This window comes from Moschus berezovskii, chromosome 19 (genome assembly GCF_049115385.1).
Source record: "Moschus berezovskii isolate FMDL1 chromosome 19, NW_MosBer_1.0, whole genome shotgun sequence".
In the NCBI taxonomy this organism is placed as follows: domain Eukaryota; kingdom Metazoa; phylum Chordata; class Mammalia; order Artiodactyla; family Moschidae; genus Moschus; species Moschus berezovskii.
This window is the reverse complement of record NC_142478.1, coordinates 74915873-74928226: the sequence shown is the minus strand read 5'-3', so window position 1 is coordinate 74928226 and position 12354 is coordinate 74915873. Positions and strand designations below refer to the sequence as shown.

General features: G+C 64.2%; 1 protein-coding gene across 1 annotated transcript; it reads right to left on the bottom strand.

Annotated features, from left to right (window-relative positions):
• Positions 1–5214, bottom strand: LOC129542449 (RIMS-binding protein 3A-like). Its single transcript, XM_055404847.2, has one exon. The coding sequence runs from the start codon at positions 5212–5214 to the stop codon at positions 397–399; it is 4818 nt and encodes a 1605-aa protein (XP_055260822.2). The 3' UTR covers positions 1–396.
• Positions 5215–12354: the final 7140 nt, after the last annotated feature.

Sequence of the window (12354 nt, the reverse complement as noted above, 5' to 3'; positions counted from 1 at the left end):
AAGACAGAAAAGTAACACTCTGGTCACTTTTTTCTTTTTTAAAGAGGCAGGCTTTTCTTTACACTTTCATACAAGGCAACGGCCGGGAGAAGCTAAACTCCCAAAGGAAACAGGTTCTGAGAATGGAGCTGAAAAAGGACCAGACGTGGATGGGCCAAACCAGCTGACCCAGACACCTGCGGTCGCCGGCCCACTGGCCTCTCGGGAGCAGCTTGTTCTTTCTAGAAACGGCTCCGTCCAGACTTAGGCCTCGCTGCCCTTGAGGCCTGGGGTGGCAAAGGGTTTGGAGCAGCAGTGGGTGGAGCAGGTGCCTCACGCGAAGCGAGGAGGGCCTGGCGGTGGGTGCCTGTGTGGGGCGCCGGCGGCCGGAGCCACCACCTCGGCAGTGTGCTGTGCTCACTCCTGGAGGGACATGTGGTCCAGCAGGTGGGCAGGGACCAGGCCTCTGTGGCAGCCCAACTCCCCGTAGTAGAAGCCCTTGTCATCCACAGGCCCGTGGACAGTGACCACGTCCCCTGCTCTCAGTGACAGCTGGCCTTTCACCGGGCCCCCCTCCAGCCAGTCCCGGGGCTCATAGTCCAGAGCTGCCATCATGGTCTTTGGAGCCCAGAGTGAGGAGGAGGGTGTTCCGGGGCTCCCCTGGGGCAGGGGAGAGGAGCCCTGAGGGCCGGTGAGCCCGCCGAAGTCATCCAGGTGCCCCGGCAAATGCCACCTGCCATGGTCATCAGTCCATTCCGTGCCCGCGTCCACCTCGGCCACGAGGTGACTGGTGATGCTGCCCACCGGCCTGCTGCATTCGCCGCGACAGAAGCCGTGGGGGTCCTGAGAGCCCCCCGCGCTCCGCGGCCACCCTTTCCGGAGGGCCAGCTCCCCCGCTGCAGCCTCGGGGGTGGTGGACACAGCCAGGGGCTTGTAATCAGGGAAAGCCACAAAGATCCCAGCCGGAGGGCCCACCCTTGTCCCCGGCGGAGGGGCGGCACCCCCGGACGTCCCGAGGGCCTTACTGGACCGAGCAGGACACGGTGCTGAGCCGGGCCCCCGGAGCCGGCCCCTGGCCCTGGCACCCAGAGCCTGACCTCGTGTGCTCGGGCCCCGGAGTGCCCGTCTCCACTCTCGCCCTTCTGCGCCCCACGCATCCTCCTGCCGAGCGCCACTGAAGTCAGACGCGGATTGCTGGCTGCTGCCCGGCTCGGGAGGGGTGGACGCAAGCGCGTCTGCCTTTTGTCTGAGGACTTTCCCAAAGGTGGCCTTCTCCTGATGCAGCTCCTCACCGGGCGCAGGCTCAGGGGACAGACGGGGGACTCCCAGAGCAGGGCTTGGGCCAGTGAGCACCCGCCGGTCCTGGGTCCCCTTCCTGCCAGGCTGGCCCCATGGCAGAGGTGGCCTGTGGTTCTGGGGACGCTTCTCAAAGAGCCGGTCCTTTCTGGAGCGCTTCCGGGCCTCCGCGGGCCCCCGGGCTTGGCTGCCTGAGCCTGCACTGGGGCCTCCTCCTTCTGAAATCAGTTTGGGCTCCAGGGACTGCCTCCTTGGGGGTTCTTCAGGGAATGCTTCTAGACACCTGGCCCGGGGCTCCCCGCAGCTTCGGGGGGTGTGAGGGCAGGCCTTGGCACTCAGGGGAGCCGGCCCCAGCCTCCGAGGGCAGACGGGGAAGCTCCTGCTGATGGCAGACGGGTTCCTGCAGGTGTAGCCAAAGGGTGACATCTCTGGCCAGTGGAGACGCGTGAAGCAGTCGTGAGGGATCTGGGTGGGCACAGAATCCAGGGACTCGCCACAGAGTGACGTGGTTCTCACTGAGATCTTCTGGCACATCACGGGCCACGGGAGCTGGGAGAGTTCCAGCAGCGTGCTCCCCGCGGTAGCCTCAGCCACATCTGCCACCTTGAGCCCATCAGCGTACACGGCGTACCCAGTGACTGGGACTCCGTTGGAGGACCCAGCCGAGTCGATGGTTACGGGGAGCCAGCTGACCACCAGGAGGCCTGGGGAGGCATGGCACTCCACCAACACGTCCAGTGGAGGGTGGGGGGGGCCCACCAAGGGTGTCTCGAAAGTGACGGTGGAGGATGTCTTCTCCCGGCAGGCCTGCAGCGAGTCACAGGGGGGATGCACCTCCACCCGCACCTGGTACCTCGTGCCGGGCCGCAGGTGGCGGAAGGTGTAGCCATTCACGCCCATGGGGGTCAGGGCATGCTCCTGGTTGTCCAGGTACACCGCGTGAGGGTGGCTGCCACCCACCCAGGCGATCTCGGCCGACGTGGCCGCGACACTCTGCAGGTGAAGGTCCGTGGGGGCCGTACGAGGAACCCTGTTGGTCCCGGGAGGAGGGTTGGAGGACCCCTGCCTGTCCCTGCTCTCCTGGGAGCTCAACCGGCTGGCTTCCGTCTTGGTGTCTGAGACCTCTGTTGTCACTTCCATACTAGAGCCCACCCTCGCCACTGGGCATGGCCCTCTGTCCACTGCCGCCTGGGCTTGCCCAGGTAAGAAGCCAGGACTGGGGTCATCCTTCCAAGCTTGGCCCTGTCCGGCCGCCAGGAGCCGAGTGGGGCCTCGGTCCGGGGACTCAGTGGGCAGGCAGCCCCGGATGTCGCCGTCGGGGATCTGCTCCACCAGGTTGGAAGGCACCAGCCCCTGCCGGCCGTCCGCAAGCGCCCCTTCATAGAAGCCGTCTTCGTCCATGTCGCCGAAGACGTACACGTAGTCCCCAGCTGTGAGCGGCAGCTCACTCTCAGGGTGCTCGTTGGGCCCCTCAAATGGGTTGTAGCTGTACTGAGCCAGGAAGATTTTGAGCTTGGGGGTGGCCATGGGGACCTCCAAGCCCCCCGCTTCCAGGGTTGAGGGCAGGTTGTCCGGCTCCAGGTCCTCGGCCTCGCTGGCAGTGTCGGTGTCCAGAGTGGGGCAGGAGGGCACCGTGGCCCATGCGGACTCCACCTCCGAGGAGGAATTCGACTGGGAGCCGGCTCTCTGGGGCTGGGGCCTGGAGTCCAGAGGCTGGCTGCTGGGGTCCGGCGCTGGCTCCCTGAGGGCGGCTGGGCTGTTCAGCCGGACGTCTTCCTCCCTGCCCTCTTTGTCTCTGCTGAGCGGAGGGGACGCCGGGTTCGCAGGCACCGGCCGCGGCTCAGTCCCTGGGTCGTCCTGGGGAGGGTGGCCAGGCTGACGCTGTAGCGCCCACATCTCGTCTCGGGCGGCCTGGAGATCACACAGGACCCTCTGCAGGTCGTGCTGCAGCTGCTGCTGCCAGTCCCGCCTCTGCGCCGCCTGCTGCAGCAGCTGCTCGGCCAGCAAGCCGGCGGCGTCGCGCTCCTGGCACGCGCGGCCCAGCTGCCCGCGCACGTCCTCGTTCTCGGCCGCCACCTTCCGCGTCCAGTCGGCCTGGGCCTGCAGCCGCGCGTTCTCCTTCGCCAGCCAGGCGCCCTCGCGGAGCGCCACCTGCAGCTGCGCCTCGGCCTCCTGGCCCCGCCGCTGCGCCGCCGCCGCCTGCGCGCCCAGCTCCTCGCACTCCTGCCGTCGCGCGCTCAGCTGGCGCTCCAGCGCCCGCACTTGGCGCCGCGCCGCCTCGCAGGGCGCTCTCTGGCCGCCCGCCTCCGGGCGGGCGCCGCCGGCGGCCCGCTGCAGCGTCAACTGCCATTGCAGGCGCAGCACCTCCCGCTGGGACTCGCGCTGCAGCCGGTCCAGGTCGCCGGTGCTGAGCCACTGGGCGCTGGCGGCGCCCTCTCCGGAGAGCGGGCCGAGGCCCGAGGCGACCCGCGCCTGCAGCAGGTGGCAGTCTTGCCGCAGCGCTTCGATCTGCTTGTCCTTGGCCAGCAGAGCGCTCGCCTGCTCGGACAGGTCCCGCGCGCGCTGGCGGGCCAAGGCCTGGCAAAGCTCCAGGCCCGTGAGGCTCTCACCGGGCACCGGCGCGCTCAAGGCCCGCAGGTTGGCCTCCTGCAGCTTGCGGGCCCGGTCCTCCAGGCGCCGCGCGAGACCGGTCAGCTCGGTGCGCTTCCCCTTGAGCCGCTTCGCCTTCTCGTCCGCCTCGTCGGGGTGGCCCAAGCGCCGCAGCCGTAGATTCTCCTCGCGGAGGCCGGAGCAGCGGCGCGCCAGCTCCTGTAGCGCCTCGGACAGCTCCGAGTTCCGCCTCAGCAGCTCGCGGTGGTCCGGGCCAGGGGGTGGGGGGCTCAGGGCTTCGCGGGGCCGGCTCCCCGCCTCTTCCCCCTCTGGCAGGTCGGTAGGTGTCTGACGCTCCGATGGTGGTGGCGACGGCGGCGGCGGCAGGGGGCTCAGGGAGCCCGAGAGGGAAGCGTCTGCCCGGGAGGACTCGGGGGCCCTGGGGTGACTCGGGCTGCGGTCAAGCGAGGGGCGGGGACCCGCCGGCGCCAGGGAGTCGAGCGAGCTGGCGCGCGCGGGGAGCGGGATGTCAGGGGAGCGGGCGCGCGCCGCGGGCACCCGGTCGAGGGAGCGGGAGCGCGCACGGACGCCCGCGCTCCGGCCGTCCCGGGCTCCGAGTCCGCGTGCTGCCTTGGCGGCGGCCTCGCGGGGCGACTCTCCCAATGGAAGAGGAGCGTCGGGGGCGCTGGGCAGGGCGGGGTGCCAGTGAAAGTGCTCCAAGATGTATTTGACAAACAGCCGGCGCTCCACGTCGAGCGCAGCCTGCAGGTGGCGGATGCGCGAGGCCTGGTCGCCGTGCGTCTCCCAGCGCAGCTGCGCCAGGACCTCCTGCAGGCGGCACCGGCACCGCGCGCCCGCGTCCTCGGGCGGCCCCGCGCGGCCGCCGCCGTAGCCGCGGCTCAGCAGCTCCTCGGCCAGCTGGCGCTGCAGCTCCCGGGCTTGGCGCGCCACGCCGTCGCGCTCCCGGCGCAGCACCTGCTGCAGCTGCCGCGTCTCGGCCTCTTTCCAGCGCAGCAGCTGCCGGATCTCGGCCTCGCGCTCCCGCAGCACGTCCTCCCGCAGCTGCCGCAGCTCCCGGCTGCGCTGCGCCTCCCAGCGGGAGCGCAGGTGGTCCGCCAGCTGCTGCCGCTCTCGCTCCGCCTCCTCTCGCAGCTGCCGCGCCCCGGCCGAGAAGCGCCGCCGCTCCGCCCGCCCGCGCGCCCGCTCCGCCTCCAGCTCCGCCCGCAGCTTCTCCAGCTCCCGTCGCTGCTCCTCTAGCGCCGCCGCCGTCGCCGCCGCCGGGCCCGGAGTCGCCGGCTTCTGGGAGGCTGCGCGGCCGCCGTCCGCAGGGCTGGGCGAGTCCTTGGTCATGGTGGCCGCGGCCGGGCCAGACACCGAACCTCGTCTGGCCCGGGCCGCCTCTCGCCAACGGCCGCCGCCGCCCCGGGCTGCGGCCAACCGCCCCGCGCGCCCCTTCCGGTGCCCGAGGGTCCTCGCGAGCCCCTTCCGCCCCTGGGGGCGCTCTCCCACTTCCAGCGGTGGGCGCCCGGGCCCGTGCTCCTCTCTCCGCTGCCATGCGCGCGCTGGACTCTGGACCCCCCCGGGGCTGAACGCCGTCCATGTCCATCCGGCGATGCCCAGGGGTTTGTCTGGCGCCAGGCCTCTGCCTGGTCCTGGCACCACGTCCCTTACGACCCTCTTCCTGGATGATACCTTTGAGGCCAAGAAACCCCGGGCAAATCCCGAGCCACTTGTCTGGGCCTGGAGAAAGGGGGCTTGCCATGGGCATGAAAATCACCAGAGGGTGTGAGCTGACCCTGCCTGGCCCTGCCAAGGATTTGGGTGGTATGGGTACTGGAAGGACTTCCCAGGTGGCCCTGGTGGTAAAGAACTCACCAGGTAAAGAACCCACCAGGTAAAGAACCCAGCTGCCAATGCAGGAGATGCAAGAGACACAGGTTCAATCCCTGGGTTGGGAAGATCCGCTGTAGGAGGGCATGGCAACCCACTCCAGTATTCTTGCCTAGAGAATCCCATGGATAGAGGAGCCTGGGGGGCTATGGTTCATAGGGTCACAAAGAGCTGGACACAACTGAAGCAATTTAGCGCGCGCACACACACACACAGGTGGCGCACACACACACACACACACACACACAGGCGGCGCACACACACACACACACACACACAGGTGTGGAGACTGGAAATCACAGTAGGATATGCTTAAACTTGGGGATGTGCCCTGGGCTTACCTAGGGGAGGGTGTGTCTGGCTTCTGCACCCCCTCTGCTCCTACCCTTCCAAGGACCTCTCCCAGGACTTGCGTGCATTATCTGTTTAAACCTCCTAAGCCCAGTTTACAGAGAAGCCTCGAGTCCGTGGCCAGGTCATGGTGCCAGAGACAGGGCAGAAGGGTTCCTTCAAGGACCAGAGCCCTGAACTGTGATTTCCTGGTTCATTTTCACCACCACCCCTGGAGACCAGCCTGTGAGAGAGGGACCTCCCGACAGTCACAAGGCCCAGAAGTATCTAAAGTGAAAGTGTTAGTCACTTGTGTCTGACCCTTTGAGACCCCATGGACTGTAGCCCGCCAGGCTCCTCTGTCCATGGGATTCTCCAGGCAAGAATACTAGAGTGGGTAGCCTTTCCCTTCTCCAGGGAATCTTCCTAACCCAGGGATCGATCCCAGGTCTCCTGCATTGCAGGCAGGTTCTTTACCATCTGAGCCACCAGGGAAGCCGAGAGAAGTAACGGAGTGGGGATTCAAACCTGCAAAATTCTGCCTCCAGTTTCCACGGGCACTCTGATGCCATCTGACTGACCTCAAGATTGCAGCTGGGAGGACCCCTTCCCGGGACTCCTCCCCAGGCTTCCTCTCCAGGAGCCTCACGTTTCACATCCACAGGAGAGAGTCAAGTGGAACCCGGAGGCGGCAGAGGGCCAGGGGAGGAGGTGAAGAATGCAGCTACTGTGAGGGCCGGGCCTGCCCTTGGGTCTGGCTCAGGAGTGCCCAGCTTTTCCAAAAAGAAAACCCAAGGGCCCCTGTGGGCTCTGCTGCTCCCCACACCGCCTCCGTGGAGGCAGCACAGCCGGAGAACTCTCCATGGCTGTCTGTGGGGCAGTGCATCAGATACTTAGGGCTGTGGGCCTTCGGAGTCAAATGTTCTTTCAGCTTTTTGACCTGCTCCTGTGTTCTCATCTGTAAAATGGGTGCATTATGCAGCTCACTGCCACGCTGTGTGACCTCCCAGAGTTCCTTGACCTCTCTGAGCACTCATTTCCTCTGTTTGTAAGGTTTCAAGGAAGTGAGACTACACAGTGCCCAGAGCAAGCTCCCTGGCAGTTCATTCATTTTAGTCCTAGATTGGGAAACAGGCCTGCAAGGCAGGTATTTGGCTGAGACTGGCAGGGTGCCAGGGTGGAGCCAGCCCAGGGGCCTTCTGAGCTTACTGGGGCTCACCCAGATGCCTCCTGGCAGGTGGGTAGATGCCTCAGAGACCTGGGCGTCCATCCAGGCTCTGCCACTTCTTGGCTGAGGGACCATGGCTGCTTTTCTTTCAGGGTGTATTGCTAGCATTGGCCTCGCAGGGTCGGGACCCTGTCGGCCCAGGACCCAGGGCTGGGTGTGTTGTAGGAGGCGCACCGAGGTCTGTGTACACTCCAGTTTCCCCATCCGGGGCTTGGCCTAGACTTTCACAGGCTTCTTCCCAGAGCCTGAAGAGGTGGCCTGGCTCAAGGGCCTCCGGGCTTCAGCACGTTGGGGACAGCACGGAAATGGCGCACGCTGTGCTCGGAGCTGGTGCTTGCCGTATGCTGTTTTCTGTTTCTGCTTCTTATTTGTCTTTCTGGCCACCCCATACAACTTATGGAATCTTAGTTTCCCCACCAGGGACTGAGCCCATGCCCTTGGCAGTGACAGCTCCAAGTCCTAACCACTGGTCCACCAGGGTTATTTAAACCAGTCACTCGATATATGAGTGGTCTCAGTCCCATTGGATTCAGAGTTCTGCTCAAGGCAGTAGGCTGGTTAGTGGGCCCCACACAACCCCTGGATTGTCCACTCACTACTAACTTTATCTTATCCTTTGGCCTCTGCTGAGCGGTCTCTCCTCTGGGAAGCCCTCCCTGACTCTCCAGGCTGGGCTTGGGTAACCCGGGACCATGCAGCTCTGATCATACCACCCAGTGCCTCTCCTTTTGGAGCAGGTATGTGTCTGGTACACGTGTCCCTGCCCAGAGTGTGCTGAGAGTAGGGGTAAGTGAAAGTCCCTCCACAGAAAGCAGTGCCAGGGCCCCGGGGCCAGGCAGGCAGGGGACAGGGGCACAGCCTCCCCAGGCCACCTGGCCTGCCTGTCTTCCTCATTCAGGTACCAACTGGCAGCAAGGAGGAGGACCCCAGGCTCCAGGCTGCCCCCTGGGGCCCTGGCCAGAGGCCTCAGGCTGGGCCAGGAGTGAGGCTCAGGCCACTACCGAGGTGTTGGTGGAATCTTAAGCCGTGGAACACACACCCCCACCTCAGCATGCGCACACACACACATAGGCACACATGTGCAGGCACACTCCCACACCCACATGTGCACACACGTAGGCACACACAGGCATACACATGTAGGCACACACAGGCACACATGTACACGCAGGCATGTGTACACACACATGTACGTACAGGCACACATATACACATAGGCACACACATGCACACACACTCCCACACCCACATGTGCACACACGTAGGCACACACAGGCATACACATGTAGGCACACACAGGCACACATGTACACGCAGGCATGTGTACACACACATGTACGTACAGGCACACATATACACATAGGCACACACATGCACACACACTCCCACACCCACATGTGCACACACGTAGGCACACACAGGCATACATGTACACTCATGCACGCACATGCATACACATCCCGCACACATACTCACACGTACACACGCAGGCACACACATGCACTTGGCTGCTTCTAGCCCAGCCAACTGTGTCGCTGGAAGCTCAGGAACCTTACTTACATCCGGCTCTTCCCTGCCCTGCTTGCCCTGGCACCATGTGACTCCTGGGGGACTCAGCTGGACCTCTGGTCCCAGCCGTTTGCATCCAGTCTTTAATGTCGTGACCCCATTACTGACCCCACTGCTCCTCAGGGGGTGGCACAGGCTGGGCCCGGGCAGCACCCGGGGCCTTTACAGCTCAGGCTCTGCTGCTGGGAGCACGGCTGTCTACCACGAGCCCCTCACAGGACCCGCGGAGTGAATTTCCCCTCCCCCCACCAGCCTCTTTTCCGTGAGTGACCTTCCTGTGTTGCTCCTGGTGCAGGACAGACAGACAGGCAGCCCTCTCACTCACACAGGCTTTCCCCAGGTTGGCGCGCAGACAGCCTTGGCCCCATCTTGCAGATGGGCAAACTGAGGCTCATAGACGCCTCCGCCCTTTTTGCTGCACTCATGTTTTTCTTTCTCTTTTCTCCTGGTGCGTGCTTGTTTTTTTCTGGGCTGTGCTGTGAGGCTTGCGGAATCTTAGTCCCCCGACCAGGGATCAAGCTCAGGCTGTCAGCAGTGAAAGCCTGGAATCTCAACCACTGGACCTCCAGGGAATTCCTGATACTCTAGTTTTTCATCCTGGGTTCCCGTGAACGCTAATGTACCACGGGAGACGCCACTAGGCAGTGGCAAGTACCAAGAACACAGGGGATTTGGCTGCAGGGGCCTCTGAGAGGAGAGGTGGATGAGGGAATGGGGAAGTGAGACACCGGGTGGGCCCTGGTGGTGACGGAGCCACAGGGAGCACGTCTTCATGGGGCCCCCGGGCACAGCCCTGTTGGACAGAGAGTGAGGCCCCGAGGCTCAGCGGAAGCCGGTGGCTTGCCTGGGCACGTGGGCAGCTGGGGCAAAACCGGACAGTCAGCTCAGGGCTTTGGGAGGGGCTCCGCAGCCTGGCCGTCCTGTCACAGCCCCCAGGAGGGCAGGCTGCTGCCAAGAAGCAGGACCCCAGGTTGAGCCCCTGGGAGCCCCACGGCACCATCCCGTTACTGCCCATGCTGGTGCCACCCGGGGGGCATCAGAGGAACATAGTGGAGTGGCTGAGCAAGCAGGGGGCTCATCCATCCCCCACTATTCAAGCCGCGCAGAGATCGTCCAGCAACCTGCAGACAGCCCCACGGACTCTGAACTTGGCAGCCTGATTGCTTTCCTTGGGTCTCAGCTTTCTTCCCTAAAACATAAAAGGGATGAATTATATAGGCAGTTTTCAAGGGCGGTTCCCTCGGGCTTCAGGGGTCCTGGAAAATACTGTAGGGTGGGAAGGATATGCCAGAGCTGACCAGACACTCGCTCGTGTCATTTGTCAGGCTGTAAGGAGGACTTTCCCCTGTGGCTCAACTGGTAAAGAATCTGCCTGCAGTGAAGGAGATCAGGGTTCGATCCCTGGGTCGGGAAGATCCTCTGGAGAAGGGAATGGCAACCCACTCCAGTCTTCTTGCCTGGAGAATCCCATGGACAGAGAAGCCTGGTGGGCTGCAGTCCACGGGGTCGCAGAGTCGGACACGACGGAGCGACTAACGCAGCGCAAAGAGGACGTTGGTTCACGAGTGTTTTAAAGGCAGAGTGGGAATCCCGTGATGGTCCAGTGGTTGGGACTCCGGTGTGCTTCCACCGCAGGGGGCACAGGTTCAATCCTGGGTCGGGGAACTAAGATCCCACAAGCCTGGTGATGTGGCCAAAGGAAAAAAAAAAAGCTGTGCTGCTGGTAAGTTTGAGAACCTCTGGGTTAGAGAGCCTTCCGTCTATCACGGGCCCCACTGCCCCAGTGCCCCCTGGTTCCCCGATCCAGAGAGGGGGCCCGTGCCCCTTGTGTCTGGCTCCGCCCCACACCCGCAGCCCTGTGTTCCGTGTCTGTGACCGCTGGGCTGGGTGGCCATGGGGTCTGGGGTCCTGGGCTGCTTTTGCTCATCCACCCTCTGCCACCCATGCCCTGAGCTGCTCGGAGCGCTCGACCTTGCTGAGGGTCCGGGCTGCATCCTGAGAGCCCACTGGGGGCTTTAGGCTTCTGATCTCTGTGGCTGCAGTCACCCCAGCTTTACAGCCTGCTTCTCTTATTTGTGGGTCACCAATGTGCTTTCTGTCCGCTCTCTGAAGTCTTCTTAGCATCTGAAACAGCGCCCAGGACCGAGTCCGGGCCCGGCGACTGTGCGGCTGAAGACGAGGCCAGCCGGCCGGGGTGGCGGGTGTCCTGGTACAGTTCGCGGTCTATGGTCAGCGTGTGCGTGCTCAGGCACGCTAAGTCACGTGTGACTCTTCTCAACCCCCTGGACAAGGGCAGACATAGGCAGTAAACACAGATATGGTAAAGGAACATGGTAGTGAGCTCCCAGCTTGGCCTTGGGCCTGGAGCCGGGGGTGCGGTGCTAACTGGGAGAGGAGCCCACCCCAGCTGGGCAGGAGAGCCCAGGCTGCCCAGAGCGGGGACCCGACTCCAGATGGAAGGACCTGCCATGCCCTCGGCCCCGTCCCTCGTGGCTTCCTGCTGCAGGTCATGGGACTGCACCCAGCACCACCCCATCCTGGGGTGGTGTATACCTTCTACAGGTCGACTCCCGGGCCCACCAGTCCACAGCCCCCTAGCGGGCAGGGGCAGGGGGTGCCAGCCTCCAGCTCTCCAGCTGCGGCCCCCTGGCCATGCTGGGCTGGTCTCTTGTCTGGGCAGTCCTGGCACCGCCGCCCTGCCTTGTGCCCTCAGAGGGTGACCGGCCCATCCCTACCAGTACATGGCTGGCGCTGTCCTCTCTGGAGGGGGAAACTGCCCAGGTTCATGAGGCCCCAGGAGACCTGAGCCTAGTGCTGCCAGAGCCGGCCTGTGGGCTCTGACTGCCTGGGTCACTGGGATGCCCGAGCCACTGTCTCCCGAGGACCCCGCGGCCACCAGCAGCAGCGTCTTGACTCTTAGTTCCCACTCTTGCAGGACAGACCCATCCTCCATGTTCAGCATCTGCACCCCTCTCTGCTCTGGGCCTCTCCCAGCCACTGTCTTCCTGTGCAGCCGGAAGCCCAAGAAGGCCTGGTCCACCCCCCACCTCTGGACACCTGGCAGTGCCTGCGGTCCAGGCGTTTGGCCCTCGCCCTCATCAAATGTTGGCTGAGCACCCCGCCTGGTCCGGGCAGAGGATGGGGGCAGGTGCCGAGTTATTCTCCTTATGTGCTAAGCACAGAGATCCCGCAGTGGGGTTTGCGATGGGGTTTGCGAAGGCAGGATGGTGGATGGACGGAAGGAAGGAAGCGGGGAATGGGGGGGAGGGAAAGGGGGGCCCTTGGGCTTGGCCAGTCTCCCAGACTTCTTCACCCCTCGCAGTCTGGCAGCAGACTTGGATGGGACCCCTTCGGTGACTGGGGGTGCTGAGGAAAGCTTGACTGACCCCTTGAGCCTCAGTTTCTCCCTCGGTCAGTGGGGCTGCAAGAGTTGTGACCTCAGAGGGTGTTTGCGGGCATCAAAGGTAGGCTCA